This window comes from Marmota marmota, unplaced genomic scaffold, assembly GCF_001458135.2.
Source record: "Marmota marmota marmota unplaced genomic scaffold, marMar, whole genome shotgun sequence".
Lineage (NCBI taxonomy): Eukaryota > Metazoa > Chordata > Mammalia > Rodentia > Sciuridae > Marmota > Marmota marmota.
In genome coordinates, this window is record NW_025999977.1 from 30,225,182 (window position 1) to 30,245,626 (window position 20,445).

General features: G+C 35.3%; 2 protein-coding genes across 10 annotated transcripts in view; one reads left to right on the top strand and one right to left on the bottom strand.

Annotated features, from left to right (window-relative positions):
- Sos1 (SOS Ras/Rac guanine nucleotide exchange factor 1) overlaps positions 1 to 9,966 on the top strand; it is an 81,405-nt gene extending 71,439 nt beyond the window's left edge. Inside the window, exons 21-23 of the mRNA XM_015479397.2 lie at positions 2,383 to 2,427; positions 4,101 to 4,219; positions 5,051 to 9,966. Of these exons, the coding sequence (XP_015334883.1) occupies positions 2,383 to 2,427; positions 4,101 to 4,219; positions 5,051 to 5,545 (659 nt within the window). The 3' untranslated portion in view covers positions 5,546 to 9,966. The remainder of the gene's footprint in view (positions 1 to 2,382; positions 2,428 to 4,100; positions 4,220 to 5,050) is intronic.
- A 7,298-nt stretch (positions 9,967 to 17,264) lies between these two features.
- Positions 17,265 to 20,445, bottom strand: part of Arhgef33 (Rho guanine nucleotide exchange factor 33) — a 41,699-nt gene continuing 38,518 nt past the window's right edge. For 2 of the 9 annotated variants that reach the window (XM_048804511.1, XM_048804512.1), the window contains exon 15: positions 17,265 to 17,722. In XM_048804511.1, coding sequence (XP_048660468.1) covers positions 17,593 to 17,722 — 130 coding nt within the window. In that variant the 3' untranslated portion in view covers positions 17,265 to 17,592. Of the gene's footprint in view, positions 19,742 to 20,445 lie in introns of all 9 variants that reach the window. The other 7 variants (XM_048804514.1, XM_048804518.1, XM_048804516.1 and 4 more) reach the window with 6 other exon arrangements.

Below are 20,445 nucleotides of genomic sequence, written 5' to 3' on the forward strand. Positions count from 1 at the left end.
TTTGTTTCTGCTGCAAAGGGGTGAATGGTAAAATACCCTTGGTATCTTCCTGTTTAAAGACTGCCTGGTACTGAAAGGGATCCAGAGGTCTGACCTGGTCTGTGTGCTGGAGATGAACTTTATTACCATCCCGTAGTAGGGGAAGCTTCAACAAGAAAAAGATCTATTGAAAACATTCCAAGCTGAAATGCAAGACTCTTCTTCACGAAAGATGGTTGTAGGTGATGAGTTTTTAACCTCAAACACATTTGCAATTACCAGGCTTTGATGAATTTAAGAAGTTAGTCATCATTTATACCATGCTTTTTCCTTAAAGGCTTGTTTCTTTTTCAAGAATGATTCCTTTATAAATTGGGGAGTATCTTCAACAGTGGTTTCAACCTGACTATACAATACAGTCCCTTGGGGAGCTTAAAAAAATACCTAGGCTCAACCCATGCTAGACTGGCATTTTGGGCAACTGGGCATCAGTTTTTTTAAAAAACTTTCCCATTGGATTCTAATGTGCGGCCAAGATTGAGTACTTAAAAAATTAATTTGTATTTAAAAAATTTAATAATACTACTTTTTAAAAATTAATTAGATTTAATTTCTAAATCATCATCAACAAATTTGTTCAGTATACGGCCAGTAAGAATGTCTAGCATATATTTCTTGATTATAGCATGTAAAATTTGAAAAGAATTTTTAATAGCATTTTCCAGGCAGTGAAACCAAGCAGTTAAAGTTAGAAATCAGATAAGTGCTCCAAATTTACCAAAAGTGTGAAACTATGCCTGTGCTATATATAAATATGATCAAAGACAAGTTTACATCTATATACATGTTGTGTGCATATATATAATTATTGTTTCAAAAACACTGCAGTTTGTAGCAGTCATGAGCTTTGTATTTTTTTTAATATACCTATATTGTACTAGGTGTACTACCATGTTCTTGAAGCTTATCTCCAGGAAGTATATTATTCTTTTCCAAGAAAAGAATTATAAGTAGGCAAACACTGGAACTGGATATCCCCTCAGTCCCTATTTTGTCATAGGTGCATAATTATGAAGAAAGTCATTGATAAAACAACTGTTTCTTATAATTTCAGAGCAAAATATTTATTTGTTTATGTATTTATTTTTGCAGTGCTGGGGATTGGGCCCAGGGGCCTTGCACATGCTAGGCAAGTGCTCTACACTGAGTTACATCCCTGGTCCAAAAATGAATTAATCTTCTGAAAGAGAACTTATTAAAATAAGCTGGGTTGCTATATTTAGTCCCAAATAAATATAAGTACATATGGAAAAGAAATAATGGGACAGAGTATTTAAATCTGGGGCTTCCTGGGAAATAAAACCACAATTTCTATGTAAGCAACCAGGAGTCATCCAGTTAGCTGAACCTGGAATGTAAAATTGGCCTCCTTCTGAACAAATAAGCTTGAATAAACAGTGGGGAACTACTTGAGTCATTGCATATTATGCAAAAAATAAAAAACAAGAGAAAGGAAAATCTGAGTTTTAAAAAAACCATTTCAGTCTAGTTTTACAAGAATTGTTTAAGGGTCTTGGATATTATCTAGTCCATATGTTGGTAATATGAAGCATTATAACAAAAACTATTCTGGTGAAGAACCATTACAAGTCATCTAAGCTTTCTGTCTCAATTTTCCTACTTTAATGATTTTGGAGCTCTGACTTTTGCTTTTCAATTCTTGTTAAAATAATTGTTGAAATTAGACATTCTAAATTTATCAGGGAGTTTCCTATATAAAATGTATCCAAGCACCAAAGGTTTATTGAACTTTTAAAAAAGTGTTTATGAAAACAGAGCAACAACAATAACAACAACAAAACAGAACAAAAAAGACTCTTCTCAAGCTTGTTTTAATATCCAAAGCTGTAGAGATTCTGTAAGGAGAAAATATGCCCCAAGAACAGTTTTTAGAGGCCTATAATAAGTAAGAAGCTCCCTTTTCTTTTTTAATTTACATAAATAAGTTTGTTACTTATTACTTGTTTCACAAATTTGAATTTCCAAACTAATCTTTAGTAAAGGACATATTTTCTAAGTCCAGCTAAATTCTTCACTTGAATCGGGTTTATACATTTTAAAAAGTCTTGGTAGTTTAGTTCTCTCATTAATGTTTCTCATTTAATTATTATGACATCAAGTAGTAAGTCTAAAAGGAATATTCAAAATTCTCAGTATATTAATTCAATTTGCCTATTTTTCCTTTCAAAAGTAAATATGAATGAGCTTTTACTAAAACTGTTACAGCATTCTTTGAAATTAGTATGACAAGAATAACATTTTCATCATGAATAAATTTTTACAGATGAGCTGAATATATCAATGGAAGAAAAAAAATCTACCTTTTCTTGTTTCCTTTCACAGGCAGCGATACCGTCTTTATCCAAGTTACACTGCCCCATGGCCCAAGTTAGTATATTTGGCTTAAGACTCATAATTCTCGCTTTGGCTTTAAAAATCAAAACAAGTCTCATCTTCCTGCTAACACTCTCCTTGGGTCTGGCAGCACTGGTACCTGCTTGCACTGTCTTGGAAGTGAGGCCTTCACTTGTGCTATCCTTTGATCATAAATGATTTACTTAAGTTTATATACTTTTCATGCTTTTTGTAAAACTACTATTTTCTTTTAGAAGAATATATTAAATAAGTGGCTTCCATATTTAACAATTCCTCTTTTCCAACTATAGAATTATAAATATATTTTAATGCTCAGCTTTGGGGAAAAAAAAAGCAAGAGCATGCATGCGCATATGGGAATGCTGGCAGCTACATGTAGTGTCTCGATTATAAAATACACTTAGCCTTGTGACAGTATACCCTGTAGGCAAATAACTGCTTTTGATTTTAGAAGAACTATCTTATATTGTAACTATTTAAATTATAAGGCCTAAATATTCACAGATAAAATAAATTTCCATTGTAGCTATTTGGTTTAATTTTAAAGCAAATTAACAGTTCACTGAATTCCAATATTGTAATTAGTTTAAGCTAACAGGTTAATATTTTTGCCCTTTCATATAATTTCAAAATGTATACAATAAAACATTAATTATAATCTAAATTAACTCTTATAAAGTAGGTGATCAAAATGTTGATCATGTGAATAATACCGGTACATAAAGTATTCTTTAAGTTCTATAATTGAAAAAATAAAAGCTTTAGTACTTGAAGGAATAAAAAGAACCTGCCAAGTATAGTTTTGAATGATTGTCTCTTTAAGTATTCATTCATATCTTTTTAATAGTGTTTATAAATTAGCTAACAATTCGTCTTAAGTGTTGTCTTTCAAAGGGTAATTACTTATGATGACACTATGCCCTGTCACCATATATGTCTATAAGATAGGTTCCAATTAGAAGCTTTACTTACCTCTTTTGTGCCAGTTCACCAACTTATTCTTAAATTGGGTTCACTAGATTTCATGTAAGTCCTGTTTGTATTATCAGATCTGCCCTAGTTATCCTGAGTAGTTCCATCACAGTTAAAATTTTTTGGATTATATATGATGAGCCTGATTTTATTCACACACTAAGGAGAGCCTATACCCAAGCAAAATGAGAGGGATCCTCCCCAGATTTTTTCCTATGCAACCTGTAAAAAGAACTGCTGGGGAGAGACATTTGGGGAAAATGGTTAAGATCAGAAACTCTTTTTCTGAGGACTACCCAGTAAGGGGAGGAAATTTTTATACTAAAAAGGTGGAAAAAAAAAAAAAATGAGCCCATCACACAGTTGACAAAATTACCATTTCAAAGGTTTTCAAATTACCATTCTAACAGAAATCTGAGAATCAGACCCTATTAAATATTCCAATAATAAATTAATAGTGGGAATGTTATTTTGTTCAAGAAGCAAAATAACCAGGTTTTTTTCTAAAAGTACTGCTAAGAAATTTCTGCATGCTTTTGTTATAGCAGTCTGCTTTAGTAAATGTAATACTATTGGGTATTGGTTTATGAAGCTGCTTTTGATACTTCTACACATTTATTTTAATAAATATAAGCAGTTTCCAGCTAAGCCTATTTCAAGAACAAGTGAAATAAAGTTCCCATAAATTTTCTTTAAAATGTAACATCCTACAGGATCTGCTTCAGTATCATCTATAAGTTTAACCAAGGGCACTGATGAAGTGCCCATCCCCCCTCCTGTTCCTCCACGAAGACGACCAGAATCTGCCCCAGCAGAATCTTCGCCATCTAAGGTAAAGTAGAAAATCTTATTATCCAGACATTGGAATCGTTAATTACATTATAGTCCATTGGTTATGTCTAGTTTATTTCTCACTCATAGGTTAACATTTCAGAGTGTTTGGGCTTACTAGCCAAAGATTAACTATGGATTCAGCATATGAAATGTTTATTTCTTTTCTTCTAAAGATAGGTATTTGGTATGTTTGTAAAACCCTTATAAACCTATGAGTATTATCAAGGAAAAAAACCAAGTTTTAGTTTATAAAGAAAGAGTAATTTAATCTGAAGCAGTTCTTTAAAAATACACATACACGGGGGAAAAAAAGAGAATTTTGAGTTTTGTGTAAAGAAACATAAGTGAGATTATCTTTTTAGCATATGCTCAAAATCACTTATCTGAGCCTTTTGTTATGCTTCTAAATGGGGGTTTCATGAAAATTCTGGATTGGAAGAGACCCAAAGGCTGTCCAAAGAGTAGAGCACCTGGATTAGTTAAGACACTGTGCAGAATTTCATGAAATCTTAATATAGCAAAAGTTAAACCTGAAAAATAAATGAGTAATTTATGCTAAATCAGAAATTATGATACATTGCATGATAAGCAAATAGTATGCATACTAGGCAAGTAGTAGCAAACAAAATTTTGAGAACAAATTCAGGTAAAAACATCAGCAAAATTAATTTTTTTCCTATTAATTGATAGAACATCTCATTTAAACATGGCAAAATTCCCTGTTCCTCATATAATATTCTACCAATAGCATGCTTGAAAGCCCCAACTTATATAATTTTTGTGATACTACATAAATTATTAATAAAAGTGTTTTATTCTTTTTTCATAGATTATGTCTAAGCACTTGGACAGTCCCCCAGCCATTCCTCCTAGGCAACCCACATCAAAAGCCTATTCACCTCGATATTCAATATCAGACCGTACCTCTGTGTCAGACCCTCCAGAAAGCCCTCCTTTATTACCACCACGAGAACCTGTGAGGACACCTGATGTTTTCTCAAGCTCACCACTACATCTTCAGCCTCCCCCTTTGGGCAAAAAGAGTGACCATGGCAATGCCTTCTTCCCAAACAGCCCTTCTCCTTTTACACCACCACCTCCTCCTCAAACCCCTTCTCCTCACGGCACAAGAAGGCATCTGCCATCACCACCATTGACACAAGATGTGGACCTCCATTCCATTGCTGGGCCACCTGTTCCTCCACGACAAAGCACTTCTCAACATATCCCTAAACTCCCTCCAAAAACTTATAAAAGGGAGCATACACACCCATCCATGCACAGAGATGGACCACCACTGTTGGAGAATGCCCATTCTTCCTGAGTTTCTCTATACTGGGATGTACAGTTTCTTAGCCCCAAATCCATTGCTGGCAATGGATGCACTGAAGGTGCCAGCACTGAGGAGTTAAAATGAGAACTCCAAACACTAATGACTCTACTTCAAGATGCAGTATAAGACAATTTTAACCTAGACATAATTATAAAACAAAATGGTATTCCAGTTTAGAATATGGAAGGACCGAATGAGAGAAACTGGACAATTGATTGCACCTGAAAATTGAGTGAAGGGACTTTTCCCAGCATGAGTCCTCACTTTGTGAAGTGATCTTTATCATTAAAGGGATGGAAAAAACAGCCTAGTGTCCAGCAGGCCCACAAGATGACAGTTTTTGTAATTCAAAATGTTATGCACTTTTAAAAAAAAAATCTTAAACAGGGATCTTACTATCCTCCTTTGTTTTCCTTTGCTTTACTATTCTACTTTAGAATATTTTCTTAGAAATCATTCAAAGGACTGTGAGGAAAGGCTGTGGTACCTGACCTTGTTGAAATCAAGGCCCAGCACTGTACCACAGTCCTGTTTACAGATTATTACAGTGAAATGAATGGGTACCGAGGCTTCACCAAAGAGGTACTTTTTTGTTGTTGTTGTTGTTTTAAGAATAATTATTCCAATTTTAAGAACATTCCCCACCTCCCCTCCACATACACATACACACACACACACACACACACACACACAATGTGGTGGTGTTGCCTTGAAACATGAGAAGTTTTGTCATTAACATGACAGAAGAACTTTTTTTAAAATGTAACTGTCAAGAATACTATTTACAGTTAGGAGACTGTTAATCTATGCTAGATTGTCATTCCCCCACCCATCCCCCACAAAAGTTTACTGGTAATCCATTTCCTGGCTCGTGGCTGTCCCTCTAATCATAACTGTGGAAATGCAGGCACTCAATGTGAAATGGAGCACTTGCTGGACATCACTGACACCATTCATGTTTTACTAATAGTCGAGTAATCAGCATACCTAGAATTACCTTGCATTGCCTAAATCGTGTATATATAGTGAATGTTATATAATATACCTGGCAGGTCTGTTTTAATTTAATTGAATAAAGATACAAATACTTTGTTTGGCTGGCATATATTAAATTATTATATGGAGAAAATGGTCGATTCTTATTTCTTTCAGTTGAAACACACATGAACACTAAGCATAAAAGCAAGTATTGTGGTACGTCTTGGTTTCAAGTTCTGGATGTATGTATTGATCTTAAAGAATGACCTAAAGTTGCAGTTTGGCATGTAGGAAAATATTTGGTTAGAATAGAATGAATATCTTTTAAGCAGAACTTTGGTAGGTTTTTAAATTTCCTAAACAACATGTATACAGTTTGTTAAGGTTTATATTGAACATTCTGGCTTGCTTGAGGTCTTCTGCTTTGTCTGAACTATTCATAATAGAACATCTACCTGCACCATTACTATGGATTATTCATTAAGCATATGTACTGCTCTTCTGAGTCCAATACTTGACTGAAATGCATGCAACTGTTTGAAGAGAAAAAGTTTTTATTTATTAATCTCCACTATAAGGTCTATGAGATGTGCAGTATTCCATCCTTAGAGACATCGGTTCATCAGTATCTGCATGTGTCCTCTGAATAATGAAGCAGCATTTCAGCAGTTCTGTTAAGCACACCATTAGACATTTTTAAGAAATGCTACACCCCAGTGGAAATCTAGTACTTTAATAATTTCCTGTGATATTTATTAGAGCATTAAACATATGTCATGATAGTACAGTATATAGTCCTTTAAGACCAGAAAGTATGTTAATTGCATCACCATTAAGCAGTCCATCCAGTCATGTCCTTTCTTATTTATTTGAAAGGGTTGAATCGTTTTGGTTAATATCTGTACCATTTCCATTATGGTAGCCATTTTTCTCTTTGCAAAATGTTTCCTCTTTTAAATGTCTTAAAAATTAACTTCATATTCCCTCTTGGATGCAAAGTGTCCATAAAACCATTAATTCAACAAATCTTTACCTAAGCCTACTTACTAGTGCTGCTATAATTAATTGTGATACACATTCCAGAATCTATGAGTTTTTATTGGGCCAGCCTAATTGTCCTTAGGATTTCCATTTTTGTGGCTTATTGGTCACTTCTCTTTTTAGTTATCCTATGTATATTCCAAATGAGAACCGGAGAAAAGTCACAGTAGAACCCATTCGTATCTCCCTGGCCAGTGTGTTAACCTCCAATAACATGAATGGCCCCTTTTTGACCTGCCCGATGCTACAAAAAGAAAAAACTCAGATTTGAAGTTCTAATCATATTTCTCCCCAAAGGAGACCACTTCACTGTGCAACAGTTTTATATGCATTGTGGATAGAGGATATTTTTATTCTGAAATATAACATTTGAGTAAAAATATTTTCTGCAGTGGTAACTGATTAGAAAAATTCCAATTGGATGCCCTTAGGTGTACATGAGAAAACTGTATCCTTACCACCTTATGTGAAACATTAACTAGCTGACAAATTTATCCTTAATAGTAACTAAAACATACTTAATCAGGGACAAGAAGTGGCGGAAAAAGATAAATGCATCACAAAATTCTACTTTTAAAAATGCAAGACATTACAAGGCAGTCAATGCAGCATGACATTTTGTTAACCATGTTCCAAAATGTGGAAAATTTCTTTTAGAAGTAGAAATATTCCTAAGTGTTTTGTTATTTGGGGAATCACAAAATGAAGGGAATAGATCAAGGCTGAATTTACTTAGTAGGCTCAAAACCAGTATAATAGGAAGGGAAGCTTCTTACATCTAAGCACAGGAATGAATTAGAAGTATATCTTTCTAAATTTATTGAAAGACAGGTTATTTATTCTTCCCAGTTCTCAAAATGTACTTTTAAGACTACAAATGATCAGGAAATATACAAACATTGAAGTTTGTTTGACTTAAGTTTGCTTAATTAAAGATTGTCAGACATCAAATAATGTGTTTAGTAGGTTACTGTTCTCTTAACTCAAGGATATTTTAATGGATCTGAGTTGAGAAAAGAGCAAGCCACCTAACAATCAAATAAACAGTCAAGTACTATTTCAGTTGAGAGTTATATTATGGTTATGAATTCTTCCTTAACGTTGTTTTCTTCATAAGCCAAAATTACCTTATACAAACCAAAAATTAATTGGTATTATGAACGTGATCTTGTCATAATTCTCAAGTCTAGCTTCAATATTTTATTTCATAGTTTTTGAATATGACAATTTAAATTGCTTTTTTAGCACTCAGCAAAACAAAGGGGGGGGGGAGTTGTCCTGATTAATTACTGCTGTACATATTGAAAACCTTTTTTCCTTCAGATTCAGAAACAATTTAACAGTTAATTTCTTGGTATTCTGCTGCTGTGGATAGGTTTACTTACTGTTTTCAACTATATTGTGTGACTGTTGTACAAGTGTGTAGGTCCTGTTGTATTGCACATTAATCTTTACCAGTAAAAACACATCACAAGGTTCATATCAGTTTGGCTGAGAGAATTAAGCAGTAAAATTATTTATAAGGGAAAATGATGACTTTATTTGACATTTTTTCTCTTGAAACATCTCATTACTAACTTTTTAAAAATCATTTCCTAATCCTTTATACATGAGCCAGTGAAATATGCTGAGCTCTAGTTAAGAAGCATGAAGTCTACATAACAGATCTAAAGAACAAAAGCACTTGTAACTTCTTTTGTAAATTTCATGCCTTATTTCCCATTTTTGACACCGTAAAGTGCATTTTTTTGTCAACTGTGAGCAAATTTCCCTTTTGCCTTTAATGAAAATAGTGCATTAAGTAGCCAATTGCTGCAAAATTGTAAAGCAAGTTAGCTAAAGGTGGGTCACGTTGGATTACCACTCAAAGAGTCAAGATGCGAAAGAGATGGAAGTTACATGTGGTGTGGCTTAGAGTGCACCTATGCCAGATGCATGCCACTTTCAGTAGCTGCCAAATGTGCCTTTAATTAAGAACATCTCTAATTTTTTTCTTCAGATCAAGTCAGCATTTGGGGGTGGGATTAGGGCAGGGGTCTTTGGGGTACAAATATCTGGTGAACCAACCAGAGAATTTGTTTGTCAAAGTGACATGTATAATTTTAGTTGAGATGTGTCTGTGTATATATATGTGTATTTACCTTTGTTTAGTAGCACGGTTATTTGCTAAAATAATTGTCAAAAATGCTCTGTCAGTCTTACTATGATGTAAGAACAAAGTGTGGTCTATATATCTAATATGGCCTTTGTACCTAACTATGTTCGTAGGTAATCTTTGTACTCTTGTGTGCAGCAGTATTTGGTTTGCGTTTAAAGTGAAAATAATGGCTGTTATTTTTCTGGCATTACTAAGATAAACCGAAAAATAATAAAGAAAAATGCCTTACATAGCCCACAAGCGTATTGTTTTTGCACATATTTATTTTAGAGGAAAGAATGTTTAAAGTTATTGGCAATGGTCATTTAGCTTATTATACTTTCCACATAGAAATATTTTGTATTTTATCATGTTGGGGACACCTTTAGGTTCCATGTTTCATTCTGTGTCAAATCCTACGATATAGAGAGTGGGAGGGCTTTGGGATGAAAATTAGTAAAGTGACCTTGGTATACCTAGGTGAAGTTTCACAGGACTAAGGCAATTGTACTCCTAAAAGAAGTTTAAAACCAGCACAATTCCCTGACAGGCAGCTTTAGCTGGGATCTGCTGGAATGAGGCAGCTTGACTTCTCAGAATTCTTTCTAGGTTTGGCATGAAAAGATAGGATTTAAGGTTTTAACTAAAAAATTGTGCAAACATGAGATCATTCAAGGTGGACTACATAATGTAAAAAAATTAATGAATTCTTAGAGATTCAGACTACTTATTTAAAAATTGGGATAAGTGTGCCCTGGTGAAATGTTCATGTGGCAATTAGTATTTGAGATCATTTGATTTGATGTTGATTCCTGGTATTTGGATGGCTGCTTTTTCAAGAATACTTAAAATTAATTGATTCCCCCCCCCTCCCCGTTTAAAGGCACAAAATCATTTATTTTAACAGATTCATTTGTTAAAATAAATTGAAATTCAGGCATGTACTAAATACATTATAGGTAATCAACATAATAGCCATAGGCAAATGTTAACATTGATATTAGTCAAACTAGATTCTGAATTTGCTCCTGAAATGTTACTTTTGAGCTTTAATCAGGTGATTTGCTTTTTTATTTATTTTAGTCATGTTAACCTATCACAGATTAAGGGCACCCAAGTTTCAAGAAAAGCCAGCACCATAGCTGAGCCTGTCTTTTCGCAGATTTCATAAAGAGTTCAATTCCAAAAAAATTCCATTTTATGGCCATTCTAACATTTTATTGTTTTTTTCTTAATTTTTTTATAGTTGTAGATAGACAGCATGCCTTTATTTTAATTGTTTATTTTTATGTGGTGCTAAGGATCGAACCCATGCCTCACATGTGCTAGGTAAGTGTTCTGGCACTGAGCTACAGCCCCAGCCCCCAGTTCTAACATTTTAGCTTGATACTTACTGAGGGCAAAAAAAATGATAGACTATTTAGAAGCTAGTGTCTCTAATAACTCAATAAAGGTAAGAATCGATGTGGTAGAGTAAGCAGGTAACATTGAAATCCTACCTTCTGACACTGTTTCCATTACTTACTATATGAGTGACTTTGAAGACCTTATTTAATCTATTTTTTGTCAATAGGGTGGGTGGGGGTTTTGGTAAAGTGCTTGCCTGGCATGTATAAAGCCCTGGGTTTGATCCTCAGCACCAAAAAAAAAAAAGGGGGCGGGTAGGCTGGGGAAGGTGATAGACTTATTTAGGACTTTTATGAGGTAACTTGAAAACACAATGCTTTTCACATAGCAGGTGCTTAATAAATAGTAACTAAAGTTATGAGAGACTTTTTTAAAAGTTTGTCTGCTTGGGCTGGGGATGTGGCTCAAGCGGTAGCGCGCTCACCAGGCATGCGTGTGGTCCAGGTTCAATCCTCAACACCACATACAAACAAAGATGTTGTGTCCGCTGATAACTAAAAAATAAATATTAAAATTCCCTCTCCTCTCTCTCTCTCTCTCTCTCTCTCTCTCTCTCTCTCTCTCTTTGTTTAAAAAAAAAAGTTTGTCTGCTTTTAAATAACTTTTAAAAGGTTGATGGTTTATCCTAAAGTGTCTATGCTTTGACTCTTTATAGCTTCCTTTGCTGTTTGTCTTCATTTAAATGGGTTTTGAATGACCTTAATAAGTATTTGATAAGGGATCATGTAACTATTCAATAGTCAACAAACATTTATTGTTCCAGGTACAGTTCAGATGTTAAGAATACAGCCATGAACAAAAATCCATTTCACCGTGGGATTTATAATCTAATGAGAAGATACAGATAATAAGCATAATAAATAGGTTATATTACATATTAGAATGTTATAACTGCTATCAACAACAAGAAGGAAGAGGAATAAGGTGACTGGGAATGTGGGAGACAAGGAAGGTGAAATTTAAATGGGATGGTCAGAGTCTGCCTCACAGAGAACATGACATAAATAAAGACTTGAAGGAGGTAAAGGAATGAGTATCTGAGAGAAGAATATACACAAGGATCAGCCAGTTCAAGAGGCCAGAGGCAGAAGCATACTTGATATATCTTGAGAATCAGTGAGGCTGCTTTTGTCAGGAGAGAAATGACTATGGATGGTCTAGAAGAAGTTGCCATCAGAGGTTTAAGCAGGTCCCAGTCACTTAAAGCTTTAAAAGCCCTTATCATGACTTCGACTTCTGTTTAGAGAAACAAAGTCCTTATGGGGTTTGAGCAGAGGAGTAATGTGATTTGATTTACTCTGGATGTTGTGTTGAGAATAATTAGAGATTAAAAGCGGGAATAGGGAGTCCAGCTCAACAGAACATGATTTGGAACAGTGACAGCAGTGGAGGTGGTAAGAAGAGGTCAGAGTTTGGTTATATTTGGAAAACAGCCAGTTTGCTGCTAGACTGATTGTGGGATAAAAGAACTGTCAAGGATAACTTCAAGGTTTTTGGCCAGAACAACTGGAAGGATAAAGTTATTATTAACTGAGGTGAAAAAGATATGGTTAAACAAAAAGGATTGGACACATTAAGTTCAATGAATAGATCAGAAATCTTAAGTCAAGAAGGCACTTAGAGATGTTACCATGGAGCTTGGAAAAGAGATCTAGGCTAAAGATAAAACTGGCAGTGACTTTAATAAAGACCATATTTTAAAGCAAGCAGATTGGATAAGATCACAAAGCAAGAGAGAATAAACTGGCAAAGGAAGAGCACTAAGCAAAAGAGAGCCCTGGGGGTACTCTTGCATCAAAAGGGGAAGAGGAAGCAGCACCAAAGAATGAAGATGAAAATCAAGAGTATGTTGTATCTTTAGGGCCTAATAAAGAAATTATTTCAGAAGGAAAAAGTGATCAAATGTTACTTGCTAAGGAAAGTAAGATGACTGAGGATGGACAGTGTTTGGCCATGTAGAAGTTGTCAGTGATCTTGACATAAGGAGCTGGCCCAATGACGTGGGCAAAAGCCTGGGCCTAGAAAGTTTAATAGCACAGGAGCACAACTGAAGTAGCTGTTGCTTTCAAGTTTTACAATAAAGAAAAGCAGTGAACTGGAATGAAGCTAGAATAGTCCAGAGAAAACAGGTTTGTATGCAAATAGACTTGCCCCAGGTAGAGAGAGGAAAACGTGATAATGAGGCTAGGAAATGGAAACAACTCAAAAGCATAGATGGTATCCTCCAACAGTGCTTTACAGTAGATCCTACTGTCTTCAGGTGCATAGGTTTATGTACATGAGAAAGAAACACAACACATTGTTTTCCTGCTAGAATTAAGAGTATATAATATTACTGTGTCTGAAGGGAATGAAGGCAAGATGATAAAAATATCTCTATTTTACAGATAAGGAACAAGTTTAGATGACTTAAGGATTATGCACTAAGCTCTATAGAAAAAAAGTTATGTGATTTGAGGATTAAAATATTAACTATTTTAGCCCGGCATGGTGGCACCCGCCTGTAATCCCAGCCACTTGGGAGGCTGAGGCAGGAGGATCTCAAATTCAAAGCCACCTCAGCAACTGCGAGGCGCTAAGCAACTTGATGAGATCCTGTCTCTAAATAAAATACAAAACATAGGGCTGGGGATGTGGCTCAGTGGTGGAGTGCCCCTGAGTTTGGTTCCCGATACCCCACCCCCCAAAATTGACTATTTTGAACATCTAACAACTTCTCAAAAAGTTATTTTTAGCATTATCTAAATTCATATCTTTTCTATATTTTCAAAACACAAGTGTAGTATCATGACACATTAATTTCTATTTTTTCCCCTTAAAACATAGGTCTCCATCAGTTTTCTCTACCTAATTTTAACCCATGTCTCTTTTGCTATCTCATCCTTCCTTTTCTCTCAGTCCCTCCCCACCATGTGACTTGCTGGCCTATATGCCATAAGTATCAAGATGCTTAGTGGCCAAGAGTGCTGCATTCACATCTTTAAATCATCTTTCATGATATAAGAATTCCAACTGTCCTGAAAGCCATGGGTTTTTTTAATGCTCAGGAGGGAAGTTATTAATGGTGATGTTTCAAGAAAAAGTTTAGTCTGAAAACTAGACAATTTTATTATACAACTCAAAGACATTTGTCATTTTAAGTGCGTGCAATCAGTTCTCTGTAATATGCCACTTCATAAAATACACTTCAATTTTACCACTTCATAAAATACACTCACCATGTGTGTATATATATATATATATATATATATATATATATATATATATGTATATTTTTAATAAAAATCTTGCTGTATAGGATGGTAAAGGTTACAGCTGATGGGGCTGGGGTTGGGCTCAGTGGTAGAGCATTTGCCTAGCATGTGTGAGGCCCTAGGTTCAATCCTCAGCACCACATAAAAATAAATAAATAAATAGTATTATGTCCATCTATAGCCAAAATACTAAAAAAAAGTGGGGGGGTGCTACAGCTGATAAATTTAAGAATGCAAAAATACTCACCTGGGTTTCAACAAACTTATTAGTTTTTTGTGCCTCAGGTCTAACCAACCTCCTGTCCTAAAATTCAATCTATGACAAGAATCCTGACATTTGCATATCAGATCATTCAATTTACTGGCCTAAGAAGTAGTGGCTCTAAAATTTCAGTGGACCAAAGAAAATAACATGTTAGAGTTCATTTAAAATGCAGATTCCTGGGACTGAGACTAGGTCAGTGGTACAGCACACAAAGTGCAGATTCCTGGGCCCAGTCCTCAAATGTTCCTAATAAAATGGGACTAAAATAGTGCCCAGGAGTCTATATTTTACAAGGGCTCTCATGGAGAAGGTAACATGAGTAAAGTCTTGAAGGAGGTGAAGGGATGAAACATGGGGTATTACAGAAAATGCCCTTCAAAGTGCTTCCCTGACATTCTAGTTTCAAGTCTTAGATTAGTTTAATATATCTGTTATATACAGAATAGCCCACTAGAGAGAACCTTAGGAGTACACAAATCCGTGCTTCTCAAAGGTTCTAATTCTGAAGTCAGAGAAACAAGACGGTCTTGCTTGGATCTGCATGTAGATCCTGCAAGGTTACAGAAGAGACCTATCATAACTCCCTTGCCTGTGTAAAAATCTCCATCTTTTGGTGGAGTGCTTCTTTCTGTTCATCAACCCAAACACTTCCCAAAGATATCTGTGGTCTCATGTGTAAACTGCATTTCTCCAGAGGACTGGAGTTCATAGATTAACAACTGTCAAACTCCCATACTGACTTTCATCCCTAATGCCATATTACATTATATATCATTACTATCACTAATCATCCTGTCTCCTCAATTTATAATACTACCTAGAAAGATTATATAAAATAAGTTAGAACAACAAAAAAAATAGCAAAGTTTTTTTTTAATTGGAGAGATGTTTTCTAATGCTAGGTGCTGTGAAAACAGCAGCAGTGTCTTTAACTGCTTCTGAAGACAACTATATTTTATTTGTGACTTTTTTTCCTTTAAAAAAGTAAAAGGCCAAAGATAAAGTATGAACCCTGAGGCTCTTTGTCAAATCAAGAGTACTATTTATTTTCTGTATCACTCTACCTATTATAGCACCACCATGAAAGTTGGCATCAAGCATTTATTGAGCACCTACTATGTACTTTTCTAGGAGTGGAGGAGAATTAAAAAAAAAAAAAAAAAAAAAAAAAANGGCATTTTACTGTTGATTACATTTTATTTAAGAGGTCATGACTTCTATTTTCATGTCCAGTTGATCTGGCATTGTGCTTTTCAAGCACTGCCTCAAAACAGTTTGGCCTAATAATTTCAAATTAATCCATTAATTTCTTTTTTTCTTCAGCTATGCTGCGGATCAAACCCAGGGCCTCACACATTTTAGTCATGTGCTCTACCACTGCTATATCTCGAGCCCTTTTTAATTTTAGACAAGAACTCACTAATTTGCCCAGACTGGCCTTGAACTTGATATCTTCCTGCCTCAACCTCCTGAGTAGTTAGAATTACAGGTGTGTGCCTTAATGACCAGGTTGACTTATATTTAATGTTGCAAACTTCAAAAACTTGGCAGTGATTCTTAACATGTTCCAGAAACCTACTGTTCAAGCTACTAATGTTGCTAATTGATTGCCAAAGAGAAGTAAAGTTGTAATACTTAGAAATAAAACATCCCCTATTTTATCAAACAGTGCATTCACAGAGGAACATGGTCTGAAGAAGTCAGGTTGAGTACTAAGATTCTGAATGTACATAAGTCAAATACTCCTAATTTTTTATAGGTAACTGACTAGGAATGGAGACAAATATTTTAAATCTATTTTTTTATTATCATGGGCATATCAAGGACACCAGTCATTTGGGCCATGTCCATAAGGAAACAGCACATTTTACTACCCCAGAACCAGGAAGACATTCATTGCATTATGATTCCTTTATCTGATCTATAAGAGCTTTGTGTCTTTACAGCTTCTGCAAAAGTTAGGTACTGCATTCCTGAGTTTTCATTATGACCTGGTGTTTGTAGTAACCACTATTTGTCTACTGTTAAAGTACTATTGCTGTTGCCACCTTCTGTCCAGACTGAAGAAAGTCTTTTTTAAAGGATGTGGCTAAATCAGTGCTTTTTTCCTAATCCATCTGATCATGAGTGTGTGCGACACTTAGGATCACAGGTGGATCTGGAATACTGAGTACTCAACAATACAAAGACTCTGGATTATTCCCAACCTCAGTACAATCCATACAAGGGAAAAATGTGGGGCTTTTTTTTTGTTTCCCAGCTACCCAGTGTCTACATTGTTCCCATTACTGTTTTCCATTACCACCAAACAAGTTTGAAGATCAAGTGTCTTTAACCTTTGAACTTTTTTGTATCATGGCTTAAGCACAAATTCTTCATAACTCAGATTTGCAATATGTAAAATATAGTTGTGTTAATTAACCTGCTTTGTTTTAAGGGCTGTTACCTATTGCCTTAGGGGTTCTGAAGACATATGGCAAGACACAGTTGGCCCCTAGCAGTGTATATTAATCTAAGCACACTAGGATGCATTAATAAGCTAAATGCCTAGGAAACACAAAATTCACATCCCTGTGAAATATGAACATGCTCAATGTTATACTTGGGGAATGACTTCAAGGTGCAAGGTTTTGTTCTTACAAACATTTATTTTCCTCCAAATTGATTGTGTTTTTCTGTAATGATATGAAAAGTCTTCATTCCCTTTTCCCAAGTATTGAGTTTCAAAAAGCCAGGTCTTAACCATACACTAATCTTCATCTCTTCAATGTCTTGTATGTTGTTAGTTTCATATGTAAGTATTTATATTGGTTTTCCTCAGGGATTTATACATTGATATATATATTTTATGTATATATATATATGTATATATATATATATATATATATTCCTACACAGATATATACAAGCTTTTTATCCTCATCTTACCACTTGACAATACAACTTTAAATATGTTTTACACAGCTGTTCCTTGGTCAAGGTCATTTGCAAGAGCAAGTCGGTTTCTGAAGAAATCTTGTTTGGTGGGTGAAGGATCCATTGAGGGATTCTCATTAGTTTTTTCCCTGTATTCTGATCCACTGGACCTAAAATCTCAGCACACAGATAAAGTACAGGTTGATTTGGTTTAAATTGTTTTCAAATATTTTATCTATCCAAATTGTTTTGCATTTGTAAAACAATTGTCTCCTAGATCTGGAAAAATTTTTACTCCACTGAATTTCAAGACTCAGGATATGTGATCTAAAATTTGCAGCAAACATAAAAAAGACACTATCTTTCTAATAGCTTTAGGGAACAATTGTGACATCTGTATATGTCCATGTAAGATACCATGTAATAACATTATAATAGGGCTCAGAGAATTGAAAAAAATCCTATTTTTGATTCATCGAGGTAACTACTCCACAAATTACCAAGGCCTCGAAATTAAAATGGACAGAACTCATCGTTCTCAACAAAGTTTATCAAGGGCCTTTACTGAGTCTGGGCATTACATTACAAACTCTTGCTTTTGCTGGTTTTCATTTTTAAATAAAAGATTTATTGAAGCCAACCACACATATATGCTACATTTGGTAGAATCCATAAATAAGTACAGTAATCAAATTAAGAAAATACTATAATCTCAACCACCACAAAGGAGACCAAGGCCAATCAATAGTCAACAACTCAAATCAGTCCATTTGAGTCCCCAGTCGAGGGTGCATTCTTCCTTTTATCTTGGGTAAGCCAGTTGGGCAATCCATTCCAGCTCTGTACCTTCTCCAGTTTGTTCATGTCAGAAGTCCCTGCAGGGAGGAGGCTTTCTGGAAATAACCTCTGATAAGATAGATGAGGCCCTCTCACTAGCTTAAACTCTGATGGGTGACACTAGCCCAGTAACAAAGAGCTAATACCAAAGACAATAAGCAGGATGCATGAAAGTGATGCTAGACGTGAAGTTCTTTGTGCAAAGCGCCTATACAACTGAACAAGTTCTCCATATGCTGATGCTCAGTCAGGTTGCTGCCACTATCCACTAAGAAGGACAACTGGCCTCCAAGTTCTTTCACTATCATTGGTATGTTATTGTTGGGTCCTTATTGTTGTTATTAGGTAAGTTAATTATGACTCTATTATTATTTCCTGAATTGGGAAGAATTCTATCCCTTTACATTATTCAAGGAAAGAAGTTGGATTGACACAGACTAAAATCCTGATGCCTAGAAACCTGATGACTGACTAGATATTTTCACCTTGATATTTGGTATCACAGATGAAGCCACAGCTCCTCTTACTTCTGTCTGGTAAGGAACACTTTTCCACTGCATCCCAGCAAAGAAAGAAAAAAACTATTCTATCAATTCCAGTATATGTGGATGTTTATCCAATAAAATGATTCTTACTGGGTGAAGTTCTCTTTTTCAGGCATCCCCACTGAACTCTCCCATAAAACAGACGTCACATGCCTTTCCCTAAAACTCCAGTCCTTATCAGAACTCCTGCCTACGCCCAGTTCAAATCATCCCTGATTAGTATAGCTAGACCCCAAAAGTTAGGAAAATATGTTTTTAACCATTTCATTATTTCCCTATATATCTTCTGTTGTTTAGAACACTAGGAATTCAGCAGTAGGAAGGTGGGATTTGAATTGGACTGTTGTTTCTTTTTTTTGGTATCAGGGATTGAACTCAGGAGCATTTAACCACTGAGCTACAACCCGAGCCTACAAGTTTTTTATTTAAAGACAGTATCTCACTAAGTTGCTTAAGGCCTTGTTAAGTTGCTTAGGGCCTCACTAAGTTGCTGAGACTGGTTTTGAACTTGCGATCCTCATGCCTTAGCCTCCTGAGCTTCTGGGATTATAGGCAGGCGTGTGCTGCTGTTTCTTCTAAATTGTTCCCACCTCCCCCATCACACTTTCTCAGCAGAAAGTTATTAATCAAAACAAAACCTTCACCTCACATTTCCCCTTATCTATATCTGATCTCTCCAAAACCCAACATGTCACACTTTGATGTTCCAACATGCAACTGTTTAGTGTTTACCTGGAAATGGGAAAGCTTTGATGTCACCACCAGCCCCAAGGACCACAGAAATCTTCACCAGTTGAGTTCCCATTTCTGAAACAAATGCCAAAATCGCCCTGTCTAGTTTTTAAAGTCCACAAACTCAGCTTAGTTGTTTTTTTTTTTTTTTTTAACTACTCTTCTCACAAATTGTAGCTTCCCTGGGTCTCTAGTACCTGAATGTCTCTGCATTTCTTATACTAACTAACTATTCATTAACTAAAGGCTAACTTACTAATCCTTTTCAAAATCTGATATTCTAATGTAGCCATGACTAGAAACTCATTTTCATCTTTTTTACAGATAATTTTAACTGCCCTCTTAAAGATGCTTAATATGTGCTATAAGAACACCTGTACTCTTCCAAAGGCGTCACTATTAGACTCTGAAGTAATGTACACCTAAAGTACTAGGAAATGACCTTCAGAGTTTAGGAGAAAGAGTCAATATATCTACTTTTATTTTCTTTCTCTGTAAAACATAGAAAAGGCTTTTGAGCTTCTGGAGCTGTCTTGGCTAACAGCAGAACAGATCTGAGCAAAGACTTGCTAGGGAAGGGAAATGGCTCCCAATACATCACATAGCCAATTCAAGCATTTGGTAGAAAGAGGAAACAGAAGAGACTCATTGGTAACTTTCCTTCCATTCAAGTTACAGAGACAAAGAAAAGCACAAGTCAGGTAGATCAGTAAGTATAGATTTGCTACAGGTAAATCTGGAAAGCTTATTTGGTTTGGGGAAGGGAGAGGAGTGGTTCT